Genomic DNA, 27,487 nt, shown 5'->3' with positions numbered 1-27,487 from the left:
GGTAAGTTTGGCAAGTTAGCACCAACGTGCCTTGCACCATAGTGCAAGGGTGCCTGCATGCAAGGGAGGATTGTTTATGTGTAGGAAGGTGTCTCTTCCTGCACATAAACAATCCTAAAATGCCAATCTGTCACTTTCATGTGTGCGGCTTCATGCAGCACACATGAACGTGACAAAATTGCATTTTTTTTAAAAAGGTTTGTTTTGTACAGGAAGGGACACCTTCCTACACATAAACAAACCATGGCATTTTGCTTTTTCCATGTGTGCTGTACAAGGCAGCACACATGGAAAAAGCAAAAACAAGGAGAAATAATGCATTTCTCCACGTTTCACCAATTTACGGCCAGGATTTACAGGTTCTTAATTTTGGCACTGCATCCTATGTACGCCACCCTTGTACATAGGAGACAGCGTCAAAATGAATGGGTGTTGCTGTGAAACGCCCAGCGCAACACCCACTGCCCACCCCTTTCACGCTAAGCATAGCATGAAAGGGTGCCTTATGTACAAGGCAGCGTTAGGCCACGTTAAGTGGCTTAACGCTGCCTTGTACATAAGGAGCAGCCCTATCGCCACCACAACGTCAATATAGGTGACATTGTGGTGGCGATAGGGGCTTGTACTGCGGGTTGTTTCGGCCCAATGCACAAGCTCCCATTGAAAAATGGAAGTTTGCGACCGCACCATGTGCGGTCGCATCCTAATTGCGGTTTCAGAACCACCGACCTGAGGTCGGGCGGTTCCCTATCCGCAGCGATGTCAGTCAGAGGCAACTCCGGCCCACATCGTAATCATGACCATTCACACCTTATCACTCTTTGAATTCCGGTGCTTATAACGTGAAAAAAAGAAACTAAAAGCAATAGGAAAAACGAAACTAAAAGATGTGTCTGAAGATGAGATAAAGACAAAAACGTTGAAGGTACATAGAGTGGAGAGGTTTTTAAAGCAAGGGAAAAACTGGTGACACATCTGAAAGCCATGTCATATATGATTATAATTCTATGCTGCTGTACTTTGTAAATTGAAAATATCTAACTTCTTTAAGGTGGATACATTTTAAATCAAAAAGTGTACTTGTAAATTATAGCCAGACTTCACAAATGATGTTGTTTTCCTTCTTTCCCACCTCTGGAGGTGGAGGAGAGACAGGAAGGTGCCAACTAATTCTTCCTTTTATTATTGTGTTTGATGCACTTTCAAAGTACACAATGGACACGTTTAATGGTGTAGTCACTAATAAACAGCTCATGCCATTTCTACCTTCAGTGCAGCCTCTCTGAGACTCAAACCTCAAGTAAGCCTGAGTTCGGATCTGTCAAACTTAAATGGGATGGCCTAGATTAATCCGCGTAGGCCTGGATATACTGCATCTTAGGATGCAAAGGATCAGTGAGATCCAATCTGCTTCATTCTGATTTCCTTTCTTCCTGCAGCCCTATCTTCGAAGATGACCTGCCATCCGTCATGGAGATAGAAATGGAGGAGCTTGATGAATGGATGAACAGTCTAAGCAAGAATGGTATGTGCTAGCATGTCTGCATCTTCAATTATTGCATTTTTTTCATATATGTAAAGAGCAGGGGTCTAGAACGTAGGTCCAGGAGAGCTAGATCCATGCCAGATTTCCTATATAGCGACCAACAGTACATTTATATACAATGAACTTTTAATTAATCTGTTTTTTGGGTCACCGGTTATCATGACATATATTGGTCCCACATGGATCTACGGTCAGTACCCCACAAGAAGAGATAGCTCTGGTCTCTTCTCTGCCTCTTCAGAACATCTTTCATGGAGGAACGGCTAGAGAAAGAAGTGGCTGATCAAGGAATACAATGTTGCCAAGAGAAGGATGTAACACAATATTAGGTAGTACAGAGAAAGTCTGTCCAAACTGAAGGCTGGAAATGTGGATTTTCAACCTGTCTTAATAATGCATAAAATCACCTTACTGGTTTCTCATCGAGAAACTCTGGTTAGAAAATGCAAAAATACCCAAAGATCAAAGCACGCATGAGGCTTTATTTCCATTGCTCCAGTGTATCCTTCGGAAAAACATGTGCAAAATTACCAGCTGCCCTGGATAGTATGTTTTTTGTTTGTCCTAATTTGCACCAAGGTGCTTTTTGTATTCAAATCCTTTTATTGAAGGTTTGTCATTTAAAACAGAAAGGCACATTCAGCATTAGCATAGTCCAGTTGGGAGTCTGTTGTGACATGCAAGAGGGTCAAAGCACTTTCTGCTATTACAGCATGTACTGTTGGTAGCCCTAGTCATAGTCTCATTCACAGATGGCATGCGGTGAGTTATAAGAACAACGCTAATCTGATACAACTTAATACCCCACCATCCTCCCCGATCCACCAACTAGTAAACTTAGATTTTATCATAACAAAAAGTTTTCAAAGGCCTAAAAGCAAAATATTAGAAAGAGGAAACACCAGGGAAAAGGGAAGACTCAGGTAGCTATCCTAGAGAAGCTAAAAGGGATTGTGAGATATGTTACTGTATGAATGTTCAGGGGTGATCCGCACCCTGCCATGGAAAAAATCCTTTCGGTCAGGGGGTAATGCAATCGAGGGGTAGATATTATGTCAACCTATCTCCCAAAAGCAATACAAGGTGCTACTTTGAACGTTACTACATATTTGTAAGTGATATGCTTCAAGGCTCAGTTTCTCTTTGTGATGTTCGGTGATGTGGTGTTGAGAAATCAGTGTTGGTATTTTGCCTACTCTCAGGTCTCTGATAATGTTAGCCAGTTCTTCGTTTGATACTCGAGTTACCTCTTTTCCTCCTGAGTTCACTTTGGACGATCACTGAATCCAATGAACTTGGAACCCCTGATTGAAAGGCTTGAAAAGTGTGACTGGAATTTGCAAGTGAAACCCTTGATTGATGGCATCCCATGACCGATGGCCAGAATAGTGTGCTACAATCCATTCAAGTCTAGCACATTAGAAATTGGTGGACACCGTTAACAAAAAAGGATCTGTGATAAACGCCAAAAGTATAGATCTAAGGATGATCTGAGATCTCTCATTCTTCAAAACAGCAAGAGTGAATGGATCTTCTAATTTGAAATTTCAATGAGAGGAATTCTCTCACGCTATACGATATTTAACAGAAACAGGACAGGGTGGAACTCCACCACCCCATGGTTGACATCGAAAAGAATGAGGGAAAAGAACAACAGGGGCACCTGCAAAACCCCATTGATAGGTACATCATTCAATAAGCACAGAGTTTGGGGTTACAAAGAAAACAAGCATTTGCAATGCAATAGGTCTCGCATTTATACGAGTTTGAGCTATTGGCATTGTAAATGACAGTGCCTTTTATTTATGTTTTAAAAAAACCAAACTTAAATAAAAAGTATTGTCATTTACAATGCCAATAGCTCAAACTCGTATAAATGTGAGACCTATTGCATTGCAAATGCTTGTTGTAGTTTTGGCTTGTTCCCTGTATCTTACACTGTCTCCAGGTCAAGACCGTCTCGGGAGCGGCACGTCGAGGCCCAGGAGGCGGGGCGGGGAGGGCGGCAGCTCTCCTCCTCGGCTCTCGAGCTTCCTGTCGCCGGAGCAGCGGTGGAGTCTCGAGGACCGTGCCCGCTCCTATCGCGAAGATGCCGGACTTCATGGCGGTGCTCTCGGGCCTCTGCATCATCTTCACGGTCGGCATGTTCACCACGGGCCTATGAGTGTCCCCCACCCCCCGGCTCTCCCTCATCTGCGAGGCCCCGGTGCGAGCTCGGTTCACGCCTCTTGTGTTGACGTGTCCGGGCCCGCGCCGCCCCCTCAGCACCGTGCTCGCGTGGCGTGGCGCCTGCGTGGCGCCTGCAGCCGGACGATGCGAGGGGGGTGCCCAGCCCGGAAACAAGCCTCTCACCGGTGCCGAGGCTTGAGTGCATACAGACCCCTGAGTGGGACCTAAATTTGCAATTAATTTAGTTTTCGGATTCCCTTCAAAGTTTTCACCACAAAAGTTCAATTGGAAGGAAAAATGATCTGCTTACCTATTGCGTCGTCATTTTAAGTTGAAATGCTCTCCCCCCTAGTTCCTGCTCACACCTGCAATCGATGCCCTAATTAAGTGCGCTGGACTTTTTCTGGTGCACGTTATGTTTTTGTTTATTAAGCATGTAGGCAGTTATAAGTACATCAACTAATGGGTCAAGTGCAGGCAAATGGAACACTTGTGAGATGTGAGGAGGAAAAGTGAGGAATATTTAATGAAGTCATTCTAAACAAGCATTGGCCGCACGCGCGCCTCGCGCTTGAAGTTTAAAAAAAAAGAAAAACAAGCCTGGCGGAGCGTGGCGCGCGCACGCGCTTGGGGGCGGGGGAGCGGACCCTTTGAAGTGCTCCCAAAAGGCGGATTGTATGGCGGCAAGATGCGCGTGATTGTGCGCGTGCTAGCCATGCAATCCGCTTTTTGGGAGCACTTTTGAAACCCGTATTCTATAGTCTCACTTTGCAATCGCTTACGCGATAGCAAGGCGAGACCTAAAAATGGTCAGATGAAAAATGTTCTCAAGAATTACATTATGACACACAATTTTATAGTAAAGTTAACTTTTTACCAACATTGACTTTCTTGGAACTGCAAATATTGGTTTGTAATGTGCTTTTACCTATCCTTACCTATTAAGATTCGGTGACATCATGTATGTATGTCTATCTATGCAGCATGAGCCTTGCAGAGCAGGGGAGTGCTATACAGAAAAGGATATCCAAGTAGACTGGGCAGTGTGAAGATGGATTCTGAGGATGCAGAAGATGGGAAAGGGAAGGAGGCGAGCAAGAGGAGAAGATGGGTGTAAACAGTGGTTTAACTGCACTGGGGGATGGAGAGAGGACATGCATGGTCCAACTTCACTGAGTTTTCTAGTGTGATGTTTCTAGATCCTAAGTACCCTGCAATGCTGTAGTCAGTTGGTGTGGGAAAAAGCACTATAGAAAAATGGTTGGTGGCACCTACCAGGTAATGCAGCACTTTGTACTATACCCATGGTGCACAGGACATTTTCAGGAAAGGTCTGCCTAGTCCTTGTCTTGGGCAGAGCTTAGATGCTTCCCCTCCCCCCAATGGTATATGTAAAGTTCTGTTAATATGCCTTCCATCCATTCAAAAGCAATTAGATGAGGCAAACAGGCAGTCCCTCTATTCAGGGACGATTTCCCACAGTGAGCATAACTTATTGATTGAAAAGTGTAACCAATTTCAGTCAAAAGTGGTTACATGCTTACATAAATAAGTATATAAATCACAGAGGGGTGCTTCATTCTTACATGCATGGTGGTAACTGTTGCTAGATGCTGGCTAGGATTCTCCTTCTGGGAAAATGCCATTCCCTCATAAACATGACTTCCGAGTCTGATTAATAAGATCAGGGCTCAAGTGTGGAAGCCATAGCAGGAACCATTAGCACATTCAGCAAAGTGTAAATGAAAACACTGTGGAGAAAGAATGAACACTCTGGTATGACCAATGAGAGAACTAGCAATTCAAGGAAAGCAAAGTTGCTGTACCCTGGGGCACAAGAAGCCTCAGGAAAGAAACCAACAATTCACAAGAAAAATCCATATGTACATTCAACCAGAAGTAAGAATACTCCCTAAGTTTCAGGATGTACAATGGAAAGGGGATCGCTACGCCTTACTACAGTGTCCAGATCCGGGCATTTTTCCTTATCAGGAGTACCGTGAGCAGACAGGCAAGTCTAAGGGTCTCATGATAGGAAACCCCATGAGAAAAGATTAGCCTGAGGAATATTGGCTGCCTCATATCCATTCCTTAGGAGGATTAGAAGAATGAAGCAAAAAGAACCATTAGGAACACGTACCATCCTATTGAAAGAATGAAATATAACAAGCATGTTTCACTTACTACCTCCAGAGGTCTCTAAGTGAAGCAATGCCTGGTCCACACCAGTTGTTGATTCACTTAGGACTGAAGTTGCACACTTTGAGTCCTCTGGTGACTTTAATAAGAAGCGGGCGCTGACATACAGTACAAACTGTGTATCACTTCCACATATAGTCGGGTCACACTTCCTATTTAGACACATATGGTGGAATGAAAGCTCTGCAGCATCAAGATACCACATTGTGCTGTAGTTATGCCTCCTCACTTACTGACTCACTCTCTCATTCATCCTCTCATATTTTTTGTTCTATTTTTATAGGCTTCATTCCTATTATGGCTGTAAGCAGAAAACAACTATATTGGTTCCCGAAATGTAGTGGTCAGATGAGGACAAAGGTTCATGCCCTGGAAATAATCAATACATAGACAGGCCACAAATTCATGACGAATATTCCAAGTCAATCATATACTACATAATGGACGCCTATAGCCGACTTCCAACATAATGATGGTCATTGGCGCTCATCAGTGCTGCTTCTTAACAAGACATGAAGTTCATATGTTCATAGGAAATATTTACATTATCTATACATATTGCCTTATAATTGAACCATGCTTTATTAGGTATATTGCACCTCATCGTCCTTTACTCTACACACCTCTTGGCCAGCACTAGTGTTAAATTCACAACTATGGCAGGATCGTGAAGGCTTTGGTAGTTGTGTCAGGAACACAGCTTTATGATCAAGGGTCAGATTGCTCCCTAGAACAGGGTTGATGTAATTGGCAAACATTTCTCAAAAGTGCAGTGGAACTGAGCATCTCCATAGTACTAGATACAAAAAAACGCCAAACGCAGTCAGTTAGGTCACTTTGGACTGTGTAATATAACTCCTGGTGAAGAACCTATGTAGTATCAGTTAACGTCTGACATTCAGTAACATAAACAAATTCTTTCTCACCGGACTCTATGAGGTTACATCTCAAATCTGTTTCCTATATTGAATTTTTCCTTGTGGTTACACCCAAACATGACTCCACCTGGTATGATGTATAAATGAAAGTCTCCAGTCAAACCTCCCCCACAGCCCCTCACCTATCATAATGTTCTGAAGAATAGTGTTGGCCTTTAGTTACTTTGAGAAGTCAGTTCATCAAGAGTGTCTTTACTTAAACATGTCCAAGGTCTTGATTTGGAGGTTAAAGATAGGTCACACATGTACTTGATCCCATTGGCTTAATATTCATCTGCTCTCTAGTGGCCATCAATTGAGTCTCAGAATACCTGGTGTTATACCCAGGCACTGCTGAGCTCTCCCCAATAGAAACACGTCTGAAATCTTGGTGTTAAGGAACTTTGCCAACTTTTCAACATAGGGTTGGACTAGAATAATTCTTTACTGACCAAGAATGAAAATATTATTCTTTCGAGTTCTGCCCTCTTGGTCATCAATTCTCATGACTTGACTGCATTATTCTGTTCCGTTGAAACAGACAAAGTGTGTACTGTAGTAAAGACATTTTAATTGGGCCCATTTGTGCCCTAATCACACAAGCCAAAGAGTATTTTCTCTAGCACATCACAGCCAGTTTTATCAATAGTAGATAGGATTCTTTCTATTGCTTTAATTTATCTACGAATATTCCAGTTGCTAGTCTCAGAGCCGGCAGCAGTGGTTTCAGTTTCAAAAGTAGTAGAACCAGCCCTGTCAGAGTACAGCCTGTGGAAGACTGCTGGCTTTAAGTGAAGTAAAATCTTCTATTCACTTTTCTTTCCTGTCAGCTTTTACTATTCAGTGTGCACCTGTGGAAACATGTTCTTCCCCTGGGGGAAACGTACTTCAGATAGTTCTTTACTGCAATTGATTTATGAGTCTTCTAACAAAACGTCTTCGCACAAAATGTGAAAATATATGGAAAATATTTCAAATCCGTGCTAGAACCAGATGTGAAATCAGTGGAACAAGTGGGAAGAAAATCAATATTACTTAGAACAGTGTAAAGAAAAAAGGCGCAGGGTACTGCAGGCTGCACTCACTGAATTTATTTTCAACATTCCTGAATATTTCGAAAACAAGTTTATTGAAACATGAATGCATTCTACTCCCAAAACCAGTGGCTGCTGGCATGTAAGGAGATTTATTAATAAATAATAAAAGAAAATACACGCACCTTCAATCCTGGCATTACGTCCCCCTTGCTCGGGTCCAGGAAGGCAGGCTCCAATACAGGACCAGGAAACTGCAGTACCCAATCCTGGCAGTGCTTTCATGCAGCATGAAAGCAGCGCCAGGATTGGAGGGAGCAGCCTCTCTTGCGCTCCGGAGGTCACTGGAGCCCTATGCTGTCTCTAACCCAGCTGTCTTAGACAACTAGGTTAGAGAAGTTTAAACTGCGCATGTCTGGCTGGCCGTGGCAAGATGGCCGGTCAAAAAGCCATGCGCACTTTAAACCTGAAGTGCCCTGTCTATCACTGTTTTCTCATACTGCCTGCCTGGCAGCAGCAGAAAGCCCTGCCCTCCCTGTTCTGATGCTCTGCTCGGCACGGGGTTTTGAAAAATAAAATGTTAATAAATGGCCTTTATCACCATTTTATTTTTCAATTTCTAGGGGCAATTTGGTTAATGGGGCGACGCTCCTCCGCCTTAACGGAGGAGCCACCTCCACCCAAAACTCATATCTTTCTTCAGCTACAGTTTGTGATACCGAAGTCAAGGTCTCTCACTCCTTCTCACATGTGCCCACTACACATCTTTCCTCAACGTTTGGGTGTCCTGATGACTGGGCACATGTTTCCTCTGGCTCCTCTTTGCATGTTTAGCTGCTTTCAGTTGGTGTAATTGGGTGAATTGGGCTTGATTTGGAAGTTGGCAGGCAGGGTTGCTCCTTCACAAGCGTGATGGATATCCCGTCTGCCATATCACAATTCCATTATATCCTCTGGAACTTGTGATATGGAGGATGGGATACCCGTCACATTGGTGGCGGAGTAACCCGTCCACCAAAATTAGGCCCTAAGCGAACTGGTCGGGCATCTACTCTGAAAACACTTACAATGCAGGGGCCTAATGGTGGAACTATCATCAGTGCAGCCACTGCAGTTCCACCAGCGAAAAGAATCCACCGGACCCTAATTTTGCTCTCCAGGCAGGCACAATGTGGTATTTTCCTTTATTTCATTGGGGGCCAGGGAACCCTAGCTATGCTGCTGCAGGTGCCCACTGCTCAGCCAAGCTTGCAACTCAGCAGGGCTGCCACTAAAAATGATCAGTCTTTCTGTCAGTACCTGCAATGTTGCTGGCTATGGAAATAGCTGCCACGATGGCTATGTCTCCTTGGAACCAATCAGTGCTCCTTCCTTTCTAATATTTTATACTTTGGAGGTTCAGGTGGAGGTAACAAAACTATGTAGGGAATTAATACAATTAGCCAAAATTTATAAAATTGCCCAATTTTTGCTGAAAACTAAAATATCTGCAGGGGTAAACAAATTTTTTCCACAGAAAAATAGGCACTACAGGTTTGGACTGTCCCTGTTAGTGAGATCCACACGGACGCAGCCACTTAACTTTGCAAATCACGTGATCCCCGCATAATCCTAGACTCCAGGTTTATTTAGTAGGCCACACATCAGTGCGGTTTGCATGCAGCTAACCCTTAAGAGTGAAATACATGCTTGACTACTGATCATCTTTGTGTAAAGTATTCCTCTTGCAATGTGATGCTAGCAGTGATGCCTTATGTCTCGCACACGCGGAGAGTACTATAGGAACACCAGTACAGGCATGTGCCCCTGTGATGCTGTGACGCCTCTTTGAAGAGATGAGAACTACCTGGATTTAGAGAAAGGCAGACCCTTTCCAGACAGTCTTAGTTGTAAAGTGCTGGCTCAGTTTATGCAGCACAAACACTGGGCAGGCACTCCAACGCTCTCTGTAACACTCCAGATGGCACCTTAAATGGTTCACAGACTCCATGTCTGTCAAAGCCAACATTGGATGTGTACACCTAGAAGATGAAGACGAGGCCTGCTGTTGAGCATTATTGTTACAAGCAATTAGTGCAACCTAGTACAAACAAAGAACTCCAACATGTTGACTTGGCAGATGAGCATTCTTACTATTATATTTTCTGTATTAATAATAACAAGGATATGTTGGCCCTAAAAGGTTGAAATCTTTGACCTGCGTGCCTTTGTGGAGAGTCCTCAGCCCACTGAGCTATCTTACTGGTTATTTGGTTGCTAATAAGATTTTAAGAGCACACGCACCATTGAGCGTGGGTTGGCTGTCACATGAAACATGAAACTGCATTGCTTTGTCCACAGTCTGGCCTTGCCAACAGGCATAAACCCTCCCTGATTCCCATTGCAGGCCAAACCAATGGCCAGTCCAATCCCGTTCAGTCCACTGCCCACCACAAACATTTGTCTAGTAGAGAGTGCACTGTAGCCCAGCAGCCAATCCTGCTCGTCTGGTAAAGAGTGTAACTGGGCCTGGAGTCCGGCCCAATAACTTTCAAGATCAGTTTAGCGTAGAGCCAAGTATAGCCATCCCAGTACTAACCTGGCCTGCACAAGACTTGCCAAGCACATGGCCAAAAACTAAGACCAGATCCCACCCAAGGATCCATTCTGGGCAAATCACTTTAACTCTGATGTCACGGCTGTCAACCTTGAAGTTGCATCGAATCAGGTAAAATACAGGCACAGATACTTATCTGGACATTTGCACTGTCGTATGTGTGTTTTCATTGTTGAAATCACAAGCCAGATGGGTGCAGCGGGTATTGGGCGGACTGCTGGAATTCTGCATCCTTCAACAATGATCAGAATGTGAACATCAAGCCATTTGTCTCTAGTCAAAGTTCATAAGTTGTCATTATGGGTGTGTCAAGTTCTTGAAATTATGCAAAACGCTCGAACTGTGGTTTTCCGTTATATAACATGAAATGTTCAAGCAGGAGCACACCTTGCATAAAAAAAAGTCTTGCAAGCTATTGGTGAGACAATTTCTGCCGTAACCAGTCTCTCATGAGCCGAAATGACATTAAACTGCATAATTCAGAATGTGGAGTTCTTTCAGAAATTGTGCGATTATAAACAAAATGGTGTGCCTATGCTAAGTGTGGCTGATAGTACTACAGAAGGCGATAGCAAACTGCAATATGAAAAATATAAATAGGGGAAAACTTATTTTGATAAACCAATTCCTTGAAACTTTAACATTTAAAAAAAACAAATTGAAAGAATATGAACATGAATATGAACATTCTTGAAATAAGAGCCTACAATTACTTTGAGCCTCAATATCACGTGCCATCTCTTTTAGAAGACGATTTATGCAGTGGAGGTTCATTAATGTGGGCGGAGGGGGTCACACCCTCCTCCTTTTTCTGCCTCCTAGTTGTCCTTTTTCTTCTACAATTGAGGGTCAGATATTCTTTCTGCCAATAAACTGCCTCCGGCTGTCTGCTATGCAGACATTGACTTCAGGCAGCGTTCACAAGTCAGGTTTATGGCAGGCACAAATCATGCACTCTGAGCATGCGCCAGCAATCCTAGATTTGCCGGGCTGACGAGCTCACAGCCCTGTGGCTCCTGACATTACCAGCTCCAGCCCTGTGGCTCGTGACATCAGCAGCTCGGCAAAGCCAATGTATTCCTTGCTGAAGGACCTCGCCGGACTCCCGCCAATAAAGTTAGCACCGGGCACTGTGCGCTTCAGCTCTGCAGAGGCCAGGGCTACACATCAATCACAGGTCAGCAAGCCTCGCTGTTAACCCCACCCTACCCTGCCCTGTGACCAACCAAACAAGGGCGGGACAAAGTTAAAAGAAAGAAGCTGCGCCATGCTTCCTCACACCTCCCGGTAAGTGAAATTAAAACCTACATATTTCCAGAATAAAGTGCTCAGAATGCATTCCCCTTTTTCACCCCTCAGCAAGCCATACAAGCGCTTAGCAGTGTTTAACTGTGTTCGTGCCCTCCTGTCAGATATTAGTTTGTAGTTTGTGGCTGGAATCCCAAAGTGTGTGATAGCTCTGTAAACTGTAGCATTTCGTTTCCTAACAGCAGCCAAATTGACAACACATGTGAAATCCTTCATTGAAAGGCGCATGTTGTTAGTAGTTAATATGTGGTCAGAAGCCAAGGTTTAAAGCAACTGCTCCAGAGCACACTGTGCGAGTTACAAGTGGAAAGCATGAAATCAGCCTGTAAACGCCGTAGCCTTCCACCCATCTGAGCCCAGTCACCTGAATGTCATAATGATTCAAAGATTTCTCTACACTGCTTAATAGCACACTGATTTATCTACACTGCTATGAAGCACAGTTAGCGTAGGAGCAAGCGCTACTTAAACAGTGATTAATTATGCAAAAAACAATGAGTCACAGGCCAGCAGATGCACCTCGATTTGCTTTTCAGCACTCATTTTCACACGAGGAAGGACTAGTGCACAGCTGTTGGCTACATATGGTGACAGGATGCTGCATCTGCTTGGCTGTTAATGTGACATAGTGTTGTGCTTAAATCCCAGAAAATCCTATCTGACAGCAGAATCATGAAGCTTAGTGCTTATTTGTTCAATTTTAAATTTAGTGCTGGGTGTCAATAGGGTAGATACAACATGGGGCTGACTCCAGGGAAGCCCGGGCTGCCGACCATTGGGGAACAGAAAGAGGAGGGCGTGGTGATGGGAGTCTGAGGGCAGTCAGAATAAACAGCTAGGAGTTGTCTTGGGAGAATTCCAGTTCATATCCACCAATGGCATGTAAACAAAACGTAGGGTAAGATGCCTTTTTTATTTGGGGTTAGACTACTTACACCTGAAGTGGCACCACAGCTAACATCAATCAATATAATGTGCAGAGTACTGACCCAAACAAGAAAAGTGGCAAACAATACATGTACGCGTCAGGATGTTGAGGTTAGGGTGTGTGCAAACAACTGAAGGCCTTACTTGCACATTCATTAAGACAATGCAGTGTAGGTAAATGAGCTTCAAAAATATCTTCTTGAGATGGACGATCGGTAGCTCCTGTCTTAAACCACAGACCACTATTTAATTTGTATTTAAAAAAAAAAAATGAGCGCCAGGGCTTAAATAGTAAGTTGCTGCAGGCCGGCACTGCCCTCTGCCAGCAACAAAACGAACCTATTTTATGACCCTTTCTCAGACATAGCTTCTATCTCTATGCCATTGCAATGTAATGTGCTCCCCATATGAGCTATTGATGAAGCAATGTGTAAATATCAGTGCGTGTTATAATATGCCATATATTTCAGTCGTGGATTTACCCTGAGTTGTACCATGTTTGGTTTAAGTAGCTTGTCCTATGTCGATTTTCCATTTCATTCTGATATTTGGAATCTAACATTTATAATAAAATAACAACATACCAGAACTTAATGTAAATACAACTGGACAGTTCCTATTTATTTTGGAAAGGTTTCTAAATGTGGCCAGGTCTATTCTAAACCAACCAGCGGGTCACCTACATGCCACTGAATGACTGTGCAGGAGGTTGCAGGGGAGTGCTGGCATTGGCCTCTCTGGATCAAATAAGCCATTGGGAGGTAAAATGTAAGGCAAGCCAGAGGCTCTCTGTGCGTGTAGGTGCGGTGGAGGCTTGGAGATGCCGCTTGTGATTTGCTGAGGTTTTTTGAGAGGTCTGTCTTTTGTGTTTGCCTAAGTATTACTGCCCTTGTTGGCATAACGTGCGCATGTCACTCACATTTAGCAGTGTTGGGAACGGATCCATTTATGCAGAGATATGAAAGGACTGCTCACATGTATGCATAATGTGAAAGCTTGATTGCTTCTCCTTAATTTTCAGCTTTATGAAATATATATAAAATGCTTAATATTTGTAAAACTAGTTACGAGAGTTACATGTTTTATATAAACATTTTGTAAAACATATATTTGAGATGAAAGCACTGCCACTCTGAACATAGCCAGCATGGGCAGGAAGGACTGGAGAGTCCTGCCCAGTGCAGGAGACAACCAGTTTTTGGGGATAAGTCAATGGATGCTTCACTGTGCTTTAATGAGTTAACTGACTGACTGCTTCAGTGGAAGTTGTACAGCTGTAACAGGAGGCAATGTGTTTGTACAAGTAAGTTTAATTTTAAAGGCATGGGATGCATGGTATCATATGAGTTACGTACTTTCTCAGCCTACTTGCCAATTTTTCTTTCTATGATCAAACATTTGCAAGTTTTGAACCACTCATTTTCATGATGATGACAAACGAAATTACATTCCACAGACTTTTGTCTGATTATGACATAACAGTAAAACTTAGTGAACACTCCCCCTTCACCAGTTACCTCTTTCGCTTCTCTAAGCAAAAATTCATTTAACCCACCACCCCCAAAAATGCATATGTGCTGGTGGGAAATCGAATGGAAAAACATATTGGTTTCTCTCGTCCTCTCTGAAGCTTGAATCGATATCCTAGATTTTAGAGGTGAGAGGCTTTTTCAACTGTTTCGGTGAGACAAAATTCACAGAAATGTATTTTAGGAAGACTTAAGAGATCTGCTGCAGTGCTTTATAATAACATCTAAGCTATGGTGTGATATAGATGAATCTTTTGGACATTTTGTAAACAAAATTCCCTGTAGTAAAACCCTCTGTGCCCTCTTGGGACAGTTGTGCTTGCTCGCTACACTCACACCTGCAAATTCATGATTTAGTCTTAGCCTCACCAGCTGCCACTGGATTTTTTGCAAAACAATGGTACACTCACTTCCAATAATTTTGAAAAAAAATAGGAATTGAAAGTTTGTGCAGAATGTATTAAAAAAGAACATGGAGTATGGAAATTCTCAGGGTAAAATATTGTTTAGGGTTGCATTATGTTTGTCCATTTCTATTGTAATCATAAGAAGGAAGGAATAGAAATGGGTTAAAGGGACAGATGAAAGGCATAACAAACCAAAACAAAAGCACCAGAGGTACAGGGGAAAGGAAGTTAGGAAAATGAAGGAAGAATGTATAAATGCGATCCTTTGATAAAAAAAAAAATACAACTTCGGGAAAAAATGGCATTAGTAAAGGCAGATACAAAGGTTGTTTTGACTTGAGAAATACTAGGCTTTTCTGATTTACCAACAAACATGTAATTGATTATATGTAATTTGGGCTCATAAATGTTAATTGTGGACATCCTGAAAACCTGACTGGACTTTAGTAATGGATGACTTGATGACTCCGGGCTTAAATGACATCTTAAATTAGGGTAAATTATGCTGTACTTAAACAGGCATTAAGAGTATTAATTTGCCAAATATATTTCTTTGCAGTGAGAAACCAATAGGAAGCATTTATTTTGTGGAGAATAATACATGCTATTCACAGTCTCACTTTTGTGTATCCTTTATAGCAGAATCTGCACATCCACCCAGCAAAGAAGACGGAAAGGCACCACCGGTGATCACAAGGTAGGCAGGCAGCTTCCTCTACTGTTTGCCAAGTAGGGGCTAATTACGAGTTTGTGGGGGCGCAGCAGTGGCGGTCTTCCGACCGCCCTATTACAATTAGGGTGGTCGGACCGCCATTGATCCACCGCAGCCACCAGGGAACCGCAGTTCTCTGGCGGTGTTGTGGCAGTCCCATCCAAGCATATTACGAGTTTCCGCTCCACAGCGGTTTTCATGGCAGTTCCTCATCCATTAAAACCGTGGCAGAGAGAAAACCATGCCTGTTCACCATGGGGTGCATGCAGGGGGCACAACATGTGCCACCTGTGTGCATGCACCCCAGTCCCTGCACAGCATGGACTTCACAGTCCATGCCGTACAGGAACAGTTTTTGGCATTCCCACTGCGCTGCCCATTTTCTGGGCACCGCCATGGGAACATAAAAAAAAGACAGCCAGACACAAAAAATACTCTCAGGGCCTAATTCACAGAACTATCTTAAGAAAAAATCCCAAATTTACTACCATTTACTCATTTTAGTATTCACAGAAGGCACTTAGTCATTCTGGTATTCACAGAAGGCACTTACTCATTGATGAGTAAGTGCCTTTTGTGAATACCAAAATGAGTAAGTGCACTTACTCATTTTGGTATCCACAGGAGGCACTAACTCATCAGTGAGTAAGTGCCTTCTGTGAATACCAAAATGAGTAACTGTCTTCTGTGAATACCAAAATGGTAGTAAGTTTAGGATTTTGTCTTAAGTTAGTTCTGTGAATCAGGCTTACAATTTGACAGGCGGCCCGACCACGGGTTTGGCGGTGTGGCGGCGAGGCCGACCCAGTGTCGCACTGCCAAACTCGTAATCAGGCCCCAAGTGGCTGTGTTTACTGAAAATGACCTAACACTCAAGACTAGAGCGAAGCTCAGCTACAGCAGGTTTTTAGATTTTCCTTGTCTGTATGTTGATAGTGATATGCAACGAACACAATCTCCTGCATCCCCTGGTGGCGCAAGGGGGCGCAACTCCACAAGGGCACCCAACCCTCCATGGGGTCCCCATTGAGCCCAAAGCCAGTGAATATCAGTGAGATATGGAAGCCTAGTGGCCCCTGATTACATTCTGCTGGGGGCCTCATAATTTTGCATTACGCCATTGGCACCGAGGAGGGAGGGTGGACAGTGGATACTTGCAGAGAAGCTGTTTCACAAAGATTTTTTTTAAACGTCACTGCCCACTACGGTTGGTCTCTGCACAAATACACTTCCTAATTGACACATTGATGCACAAATGACAGTATGTATGAGTGTAAATGTAACTTGGTTATTCACAAAATATGAATTTTCACTCAGACTGGATTACTCATGCTTAAAATTACATTAGTGTGGTATCATTGTACATGTGAGTGAACCTCCTCATCAGTGGGTTTGTGGAGGTTTGTGGAGGTTCCAAGGGGGGACAGGCAAAAAATGGAGAAAACCACCAAACTCTCACGTTTATGGGTTTTTAGAAAACATTTGCAGGTGGTTATGCACCATGGAAATTGACAGAGATTATACTGAGAAGAATTGGCTTGGTGCATAAGAAGTAGCTTCTCTACTAGAAAACATGTTTTCTCCATGAAGACAAATGTTAGCAAGTGCAGCTGCACTTGGTTATATACACCCGCTGCATTTTCATTCAAAAGCATAAATGTTCACACATGAGTGTTCCTGGTAAGCTACAACAGTTGTAACTTCCGAAGGGTAGTTTCTAAATCTTAGTGAAAGAAAGTTAGAAATGTGCTCCAAACGTAAGAATAACCCTATGTGAATAAGTTCCCTACCTTTGAATTGGACCTTTAGTGCGCTCCTGGCCAATGCTAGCCAGCAGGGATGGTGCTTGTGCTGTCACTCCCTTTGATAGCGCAGCCCTGTACACGAACAATTAATAAGTTGTTAGGGATTTACCAAAAAGTGGGTGCAGCAGAGCCTGATGCAGAGTAATAATAGCAAAAGAAAGGTGGTATTACGAGGTCTTTGAAAAGTATTGGTCACAAATCTTCTACATGGAATTAGAAACTACGGACTGCTTTTACAGTTCTATTTAGTGGTTCGTTCAATACCAGTCAACCTCTGGTCTTCTGAAGATGATGAAGGTGTAACCTAATGGCAGAGCAACATCATGATACATTTTAACCCACACAGTTAAGGAACTTTTATGGTTAGAGACAATCCCACAGGATGAAATTGTATCTACTGGTGATTGTTTTTGAACTTCTCTCCCTTACTTTTCTGCTCCGTCAAGTACCAAGATATTGACGTCAATGATTACCTCTCACTGGTCCTCAGGTGTCAGAGGTGGTAATAATGATTTTAACTCTGAGTCAAATCCTAACACTGTTGCCTCGCTCTTAAGTTCTGCAAGTGTGGTGGAACTGTCTAACTTTATTACAATCCAATACAATTCAAAAAGACAGCGTTCATCTTGTCACTTCGACATCCACATATGAACTCATTACCACCATTTTATAGTCTCTTCACTGACTTTCCTCCAAACTCTGCGCATAACCCACCATAGCATCTATATACACGGTTTCCCATTTCTGATCCGCACGTTTCTTAATAACACCCTCCACAACAGCTGATGCCAGCTTTTGCATTGCTTTCTCAAGTCTGAAAAGTCAGATTGGCAAGCTTGGCCCGTTGTGCCTTTGGTGGACTCAAGCAGGAAGTCTGTTGAACTTCCTCACAGCTAGAACCTTCCCCTGAATGAGACTACTTAAGGACCCTAAAAGCCATAATAGGCCAACTCTTTACTCTCTTGGCTCCTGTCCCTGCCTCCTCCAACTGCCTATCACACACAGCCTCAGGTTATAATTAAAGTACAGTTAACTGGCACACCCAGTGCCAGGAAGGTCTTTTGTAGCAGTCATATGCTTTACAATAGTATGAAGCACACCATAACATATATTCCATATGCTCCCTTTGCTCAATTACAATTAAGGTTGCAAAGCTGTTCAAAAGGCAGGTTGTTCGGGATATGCAAGGATTTGTTCTACTGGTTTTGTTTGGCTGATAGATTTCCTGAGTACTACCTCCATGGAATTGGAAATTATTTTAAAAGGCATTGTTGTTACTGCTGTTCACTTGGTACATTAGTTGTGTGGTCCTCTTGGCCCTCAAAGACAATCTGATGTTTCTGGCAGAAATCTTTTATCATAATGAAGAGTGTGCTAACTCTTCCACATTCACCAAACAAATGAGAAGTTATAATGGGGAAAAAGTAGTGCTTGAAAACAAGTGTTAGTGCTTTTAGAGCAACTTCCGCATCTAACCATCATACATCATGTTACTATCATTCCCTATATTCCTTGGCTCAAGTCTAACCAAGACCTCTACCTGTCCTGTTCTGTTTTGACTTTTTGTGCTTTACGTATGGTCTAGGTGGTTAACCTTCACCCCAACAAGTTCCACAGAACTCCCTGGCATGACCAGTTGTCAGCAGTGCTTAATTTGTAAAATAATAAGTGCAGGTGCTCAAAAAATGTTCTTAAGAGGCCACCACCCATTGCCACTGGCTCCACCCACTGCCACCATCGGATCCAGTTATATTCACCCTATATTGCGGCCTAATTAATTATTGATGGAGCAACATTATAGGCTAATAAGTCAAAGACAAGGGGGGGGTTTGAGAAGCGCACAATCTAAACTTGTGCATTTAGAGGTGCTCTCATGTGTGAAAATGAACAAAAAAGGGTGCTCACTTGGTGAAATAAAGTATTCGCCTATGATGAAACGATTCCAGCCACCCATAATGCTCAGATGTGTTTCTCTTTCTGACATGCTAGGTTAACAGTTTGACCTTAATTCATGGGGCATGAGATTAGTGCAGGGGTGACAGGCAGAATCCGCATTGTGAACAATGACCACGAGTTTCTGGAAAACAAAAAGTCATAGATCTCAAAGACACATCGTTTGTGGGAGGCACTCTGCCAGTACACTTGGATGATTTGCCAGAGGCAGTCTGCACCTCTTCCGCTCTGACAGGGAGTGCCGACTGCACTCAAAAGCGGCTGGCTCCGGGGGTCTGCGAAGAACGGCAGGCAGGTCCGAGACACCAGCACTACTAAAGCCGTAAGAGGCCCTGCAGGCGCAGCTCCCGATGAACGTGCAGCAGCCAGATTGCAACACGCGGCGCGGGTAGCGAAAAGGATCCAGGGCAAAGGACGAGCCCCTTAAAGGAAGGGCAACACCTACACATCAACAAAGAAACAGAATAGCAAGCGCAGATACTTGCTATTCATGGCTTTATATAGCCCAATTTGCGAGAAGCCCACCATAACATGGAAAGTCTTCTGGTACATGTAGGTTAACCATTTACAAGCCTTGGCAGAGGTGAGTGACTCTCAGTCATCGGGGGACGTGGTGAGGGCATGTACTCAGCGCTTCGCTATATGGGATCTGTGCCTTCCAAAATAGCGCTGCACATATAGGGTCATAACAACATGTACATTTAATAATGAATCGGGTCAACCTCCCACGGGAGAAAAATTTAGCGCCTGCCCAGTGAAATAAGGGCCGGTGCTGAGCACCGGAAACTACTGGCACAAATTAAGCCCTGGGTGGCAGTGTTTGAGATGGAAATATAAAAGTGCCAGTACTTACTAGACCTTCTGCTGAGAAGAGCTGGTATTGCATTTTCAATTTAGATAAATGCAGTTATGCAGTACCTGCTCATTTAAAAACACTGTCATTGGCTATATCACTTCTTAAAAAGTGCATGAACTGCAGCAACTCTTGTTCAAATACTGCGTTCAATCCTGGGAACTTGGAGCCAGGGCCAGACTGGTCATTTAGCTCACTGAGCATTTCCATGAGGAGCTGAAGCCTTTAGAGGCCTTTGTTTTAAGTTGCAGGGCTACTGCTGGCCCAATGAGAAGTATAAGTAAAGATAAAAAGAGATGAGAAAAAAAGAGAATGGGGTGAGACCAGAGAGAAAGGGAGAAGAGAGAGGAGAGAAGGCTAAGGGGAGAAGAGATAGGACAGAGAAGGGTGGATGGATGAATGGATGGATGGATGGAGAAAGTGAGCAGGACTGGCTTGAACATTTCTTTCCCAGTCTAGCGCCTTAAAGAAAGTATTTTGGGTCATGCAAGCATAAGGAAAGTACTATACAAGCACCAACATAATACTTCAGATGTGTATGCATTGCCCACAACTGAGCGCAAGAAGAAAATATGCTTTTCAGGGCAGAGAGCTAATTTTACTCCACAAATGTCGACCTACAATTAAATGCACAAACAACATACTAATGGAAAGAAAACTCAGCGTGGCGACAGATCCCTTAGAGTTCCTGCTCCTACTCTGGAGAGCACAATTCATCACCCATTAGACCTACTGACTGCCTGCTTACATTTAAGTAACAGCTGCACACTAGTCTGCATTCAAACAAGCTTTCACGCCCAAACAAGTGTGTGAAACTGGATCTGAGGCAACAACGTCTTGCCCTCCTGCGTAAAGCAGTGGCAGCTGTTAGGGAACCGTGGCAGGGAGCAGGGGAAGGTGAGTACTTTAGGAAAAAAAAACTTACCTGGTGATTGCCGTGGCTAGCATCCACCTCTCCTCCAGCAGGAAGCAGGAACCAGGAAGCACCCAGCCTCCCAGAATACCCTGACCAATCACAATGCTGCCTTACAGCAGCGTTGTGATTGGTCTGAGCATCGTGGTTCGGTGCCAAGAGAGGGACTGGGAGGTTGTGCATGCTCTGCACCCAGGCTGTACAATACAGCCTGTGGAGAACATGCAAGGTGTGCATGACGGTTTGGCCGGCCCGAGACGGCCGGCCAAACCGTCAGGCGCACTTAAGGTGCAGTCACCACTCCTCCTCCATCGACATCAGAGAGTCTGTCCCCCCCCCCGCCTCACCAACCTGGCTGCAGTGCAACTGCAATACTCAAAATAACATGATAACATTCCGTTATTGGCATTTTATTTTTCCTTTTCACTGCTTTAAAGCAGTGGGGTGACGCTCATCCATAGTATGTAAACCCCATCCTCCATAATATGTCTCAAACAATATATTATGGTTCCAATTTAGAGATTGGCAGACAGGGTATTCTGTCACAAACATGGCTGAGTGACCTGTCCCTCAAACTGTGGTCCACTTGCTCTTATGAATCAAGCACACCGTCATCTTGGATCTGCCATCTGAAAGCTTACTCCACATGGCCCGCCAGATTATGGGCCCTCAAAGTAAAAAAATCAGACCACCCAACCTATTATATTTACGGCAGACAGTCTGATGTATTTTTTTCTCTCCATCACTGCCAGGAAAACTCTGGTGGTCTTGAATAGAAAAGAAAATGGGAGAAAACTTCTCTAGTTTTTTGTTTTTCTTTAATAAACTCCTGCTTTGGGAGTTTTGTTTTGCAAATCAAAGAAGTTTGGTGTGCACTAAACTTACAGGGGCAGATTTACAAGAACTGGCGCATCTCTGCATATTAGCAGAGATGCGTCAGTGAATTTGCTTCACGTAAAAAACCCTTGTGCCACCATGGATGCGTCGTATTTACAATGCGACGCACCGTGGCACAAGAATTGATAGATGCGTGAAGCATCTATTGGCGTAAAGGCAACGCATTGCTGGAGTCATTTCGCAAGCATGACGCAACTCCAGCAATGCTTCGGAATGCCTAATTCTATTATGCTGCGTCACTCCTTTCACCTGCTTCAAGCAGGCATAAGGTTTTGACGCAGTGGCATCGTGAAAGTGACTCAGGGAAATCTTGTCACTTTTACGAGGCTTTCTTACGTCGGAACGCCCACCCTGCATACATTATACCTGACACATGTATAATGTAGCGCAGGGCTTTACAACGTGACGCATCTCCTTAGATGCGTCACGTTGTAAATATGTCGCAATGTGGTGAATTGTGTACGACGCCACTGCGTCACAGAAGTGACGCAAAGGCGGTGTAAAGTTGTCGCAAGGGGCTTGTATTTCTGCCCCACAGTGCCTTCAGAGGAATCGCCTGGATGGCAGTTCCTCTGAAGGCACAGATATCACTGCTGGGCCAGTGAGGATTTCTACTTATAGCTAGTGTTAGTACATCAGGGTGTCTGACATAGTGTCCCCTGTCACCTTAACAGAGGATGAGCCACCCACCAATGTTTAAAACAGCCCATCTGTTATGCTGTTAAGTGCATTTGGTGCACATTCTGCCACTGAAAGATCCTGCAACCCCATTCGGTTCAGCACCTTCTCTCCCAAGTTTTGAGGTTTACATTGGAAACCAAAGTCTGTCAGTGTGTTGTGCATTTAGTAGTTAGCAGTGTGAGGATATTTGTTGCTGATAATTAGATGTGTTATACATGCTAACTGGGATATAAGGCTTGTGCACTCCCCTGCAAGTCTGCATGTGTAAGCCCTATATTTTGACTCTGCAGTTGTAAATATACTACTGATAAAAAACCTTTGTGAATAACAAACAATCGTAACCTTACACACAAGTGTAAGTTTACCTTAATGAATCAGGCCCACTGAGAGGATCCCCATTATAAAACACCCCGAATTCTGGCGCTTAGTGGTGAGTGAAACTTATACTGCATGTGTTCTCCTCTCTACAACTGCGCAGTGCTAGTTAGATGCATCCCTTGTGAGAGGAGGTGATGCCCGGTTACTTACCAGTAATTTTCATTACTCCGAGGCCATGTCTTCCTCGTCACAGCCCTTACATATGAGCTTATCTCCATTCATGCAGAACCTAATTACCAAACTTGACTTTTCCTTCCCAATCCAAGATGGCTCCCCTTCCAAAGGAGTATAAATACCTCACTTCCTGGGAAGAACTTCCTGAAATAACAAAGTTGAGAAAGAAATCAATTGAACAATAGGGAGAGGCCGGTGGGAACTCAGGACTGTGACGAGGAAGACATAAACTCAGAGTAATGAAAATTACTGGTAAGTAAATGGGCATTACCTCCTCGTCCATCTTCCTCTCACTGTCCTTATGTATGAGTACGTACACAAGGCAAAAACTGATTTTGACCAAATACACCACAAATAAAGCAAAACAAGGGACATTAATGAAATGACCCAAGCAATATGGCACTGCAGGAGGACCCACAGAACTCAAAACAGCCGCCCCAAAATCAGAGGATACATCCTCACCCAGAATTAAAAGATAATGGGACACGAATGTGTGGGGCAGAGCCCAAGCGGTATCAAAGCAAAACGTGCCGAATGGAAGCCCCGTCAAATGCTCCCAGAAGGCAGAAACACCCCTAGGAGACCACCCAGGGAAACACTCCGGGACAGGTCGGCCAGCCAAGGAATAGGAAAGAGAAATGGCCAATGCAACCAATGGGACAAAGCAGAGAAAAAAGGTCTGGAACCCCCCCTTCGCCAGACCTAAGGAGACAAACAAGGCCTGCAACTTGCTAAACATAGCAGCACGTTTCAAAGACACAGAAAGAGCACAATGCACCTCCAGGAGCAGACACAGGAGACAGACAAAAGGTAGACAAAACAACATCAGAATCCAAATAAAAAGAGGACACCACCTTCAGGACAAATCACCACAACGCCCAGAAAAAAACAGAGGAATGGAGAGGAGGACAATCAATGCCCCAACTTCCCCACCCTGCGTCCCAGAAGAGAAGGCCACCAAAAAACAACCTTGGCCGAAAGAAACCCGAAGTCAGCAGATACCAAAGGCACAAACAAATTATCCTGCAATGCCAGCAGAACCAGAGACAAGTCCCAAGGTGGCACTCGGGAAGGAATAACAGGACGCCAAAGAAAACAACTCCACAGTAAGTGAGTTGACAGAGAAGCAACAGACAAAACACCAGCCCCATGAAAAGCTTGAATCACTGCCCACCAACTACAGAGGGCAGAGACAGTCAAACCCAGTTGAAAACCGCCCTGAAGGAATGCCAACAAAGCCTTAGAATCACAAGAGGAAGAGGTTAACCCCTTATCCCAACACCAGATGAAAATATATGCCATTGACGGCCAGAAACCTTAAGGGTAGACATCCACCTTGACTGCTGAAGCAGCGCAGCAACATTCAAAGAATATCCACATCCTAAGAGGGATTGCCTCTTAAGAGACAAACCGCAAGCCTCAACCTGAGAAGCATGCCCAGTGGAAGAAGTGGCAGCCACTGTGGCAATGGATGGAATGGCAAACCCCAATGGGGCCCGGCTGACAGATCGAGAAGACAAGGGAACCAAGGGTACCTCCACCAAACCGGGGCAATCAACAGAATCACTGCTTGGTCCTGAACCCCCTACAGAACCACCCAAGGGAGAGGAGGGAAGGATGGAAAACAATAAAGGAGGCCCCTGGGCCAGGGAACACTCAGAGGATCCACAGCTGAAGCACTTGAGGACAGAACCAGACAACAAAAGAGGGGAAGAAGGGCAGTCACCTCGGTGGAATGCCAATCCTGTCAAGGGAGACAGAAACGAAGAAAGGACGGAAAGACCATCAGAGCCAGACACACTGTCACTGAGGAAACCATCAACACAGGGCAACGGATGCCCATACACCCTCCCCGGAAGACAGATTGCTGGGAGACAGGAGAGGGGAATGGATCCAGAGGCAAAACTTCTGAGAAAAGCAGAAGCACAGAGGTGCACAAACTACCCCTCTGAAGGAGCCAAAAAGCAGGTCGACCAGCAGACATACACTGCCATGTTTACCAGAGCAGCGGACTCTCCTAGTGTGGCACCCCAACCCATCCCACTGGTGATGGTTGTGAGAACCAACACAGGAAGAGGAACCAAAGAAAAAAAACTGGAGAAATGAGCGAGCTCGACCCCCACAGGAGAGCCCTGCAAGAAGGAAGAGACACCGGTTCAGAGTCTTGCACTCCAGAGACAACAGGAAATGAAGCGGGAATAGATGGTGAACAAGGGAAGACATATGCATCCCCCCGCCAAGCGATAAGGGTCAATCTAGAGGACATCAACCCCAGACAGGGGAGCCATGTAGGGTAGGATACCAACATTCCATAAGAGAGGCAGAACAGCTGGCGATCCCAACCAAAATAACACAAGAGGGAATACTGAAGGACCTCCTGAGGGCCAGAACAGGGTGGAATGCACTCAACGCCCAATGGACCTGGAAAAGAACCATGGAAAGCCAAAAGGAAGCACCAGAAGCATGACCCACCATCAACGAGGCAACTCCCAACACAGAAGAAAAGTCTCCTGCAAAATCAACCTGTGCATACCATTGAACCAGACCAATCAAGAGACCACCAAGGCTATATGTACAGGCAGAGATTCAGGCTCTCACCACTGTCCACAGCCCAGGAATCAAAAGCTGGAAAAACCAAGTGACCGAAACGTGGGCCAGGAGAAAATTCAAATACAAGCCTTGAAAGTATCTGCCCCTGAATACCACATCCACTGACGGGAATCAAAAAACAGCAGAACATGAAGCCAGAGGAACTATGGGAGCTGGAGCTCCAACACCAGATGTAAAGCAGAATCCATTGCTTTGGCAAACATATCCAGCAGCTCCAGAACATGTGAGAAGCCCCATCCCCTCCCCAAGGCACAGTGGGGTAAAGACCCTCCACACCCTAGGAGACCACAGTATGGCATCACAGAGAAGCAGGCATCCCCTCCCAGTCAGTACAAAAGAGAAAGGAAAACACGCACATAAAGAACCAGGAAGGCTCGGCACACCATGATACCCAGGAACAGAGAAGAGATTCTCCCCACCATTGTCGAACTGCAAAGCAGGAAGGACAAGAATTCAGCAGCAACTAGATCTCACACACAGAAGAACCAAAGTGACGTCCCCCAACAGAGGCAATGCGGTCCAAAATCTCTGCTCCCGAGCTCAGCAGAGGAGCGGGAACACGAGAACTGGGAGCGACACAACAGCGAGCTACCTTCCATCAGAGCCGGTCCCTAACCAGCCAGAGGAGGGGCAGCATATGAGGAAATCCAACAAATGGTTTAAACAAGCAGCAGCAAGAGCAGACAGCTCCAACCAACAAGGTAAACAATATAAAACTTAAACTCTGACACATCTGTGCCCTGCACTAACAGCCCACAAGGACTATATCACTCCCGCCTCCTACGAAGGGAACCATCCAAGGGACCTCTGCAGGAGGCACCCCCTCGCAATCATAAAATGCATCCTGAACAGCAGTAGTAATACCAGCCCGGAGAGATGGGGCCACAGCCTCCCCAGTGGATGGCCCCGCACAGCAGGAGTGTACACAGCATCACACATACCAACCAGAAATGAGGGAAGTACCCCCATCCTCAAAGAAATACTTTCTCACATACTTGTAACTGAGCACATGCAATCAATAAAACATCAGGAAGGAAACTCTAAGACTAAAACCTCTACCTCTAGGCCACAGTGACTGTAACCCCAAAGAGCAAGCGACTGGCAATCCAGCATGGTAACGCTGACCACGAGCGGGCTCCCTGCATGCCTGCAACAGCATGGCATAGGACAGGCAGAAGATCAAGGACATGCAGCCCAGATAGAGTGGAGGTACCAAATTGAAACCAAGCAGTCACCACGCAACTGCCGATGCCGCATAAATTGTATTAGTAACACAGCACAGGGCCTAATAATACAATGGCAGAGACGCCACGCACCTGCCGTGTAAAGCAGGACCAGGGGAATAAGTTATAAACAAAAATGAAAATTACCACACAAACATCCCCGAGGCCGTCACAGGCTGCCAAGCAAGCCACAGACACGTCCAGTGATTTTGTATGTCCCGCACAAAAAAAACAATAATAAAACCACTATAGCACGTCTGGATAAACAATTTTTTTTAAACACATATATGTAGTCAATAAGGTAATCTACTGCAGGAAAAAGAAACCAGAAAGTCCTTCCCAAGATGTGAAGTATTTATGCTCGTTTGGAAGGGGGCCACCTTTAATTGGGATGGAAAAGTCAAGTTTGGTAATTAGGTTCTGTATAAATGGAGATAAACTCAGACGTAAGGACTGTGAAAGGAAGGTAATAGTTTGTAGTCAGAAAATGACAATCTTAAAAATACCTGGCTAGTGGGTAATGCTGCTTTATTCGGACCCCTAGCGGGTATGATTAAAAAACAAGGAAAAAAATTAGGATTCAAGGTATTTATGTTCCCAAAGCCTAATGGTCGACATGTTTCTAGCCTACCCCTCTCAGCTATTCTTCAGGACCT

General features: G+C 44.4%; 1 protein-coding gene and 1 long non-coding RNA gene across 3 annotated transcripts in view; one reads left to right on the top strand and one right to left on the bottom strand.

Moving 5' to 3' along the window:
• The window catches only part of LOC146862472 (uncharacterized), a 169,483-nt gene that overhangs the window by 35,498 nt on the left and 106,498 nt on the right, over window positions 1-27,487 (bottom strand). The gene's annotated exons all lie outside the window — the stretch shown is intronic.
• TMEM154 (transmembrane protein 154) overlaps window positions 1-27,487 on the top strand; it is a 153,101-nt gene that overhangs the window by 95,362 nt on the left and 30,252 nt on the right. The window contains exons 4-5 of one of the 2 annotated variants that reach the window (XM_085641673.1): window positions 1,440-1,525; window positions 15,275-15,329. In XM_085641673.1, the coding sequence (XP_085497799.1) occupies window positions 1,440-1,525; window positions 15,275-15,329 (141 nt within the window). Of the gene's footprint in view, window positions 1-1,439; window positions 1,526-15,271; window positions 15,330-27,487 lie in introns of both variants that reach the window. The other variant, XM_085641672.1, reaches the window with a different exon arrangement.

This window comes from Triturus cristatus, chromosome 2_2, assembly GCF_964204655.1.
Source record: "Triturus cristatus chromosome 2_2, aTriCri1.1, whole genome shotgun sequence".
NCBI classification, from domain to species: domain Eukaryota; kingdom Metazoa; phylum Chordata; class Amphibia; order Caudata; family Salamandridae; genus Triturus; species Triturus cristatus.
The sequence above is the reverse complement of the archived record's forward strand: the minus strand, read 5'-3'. Positions and strand labels throughout refer to the sequence as shown.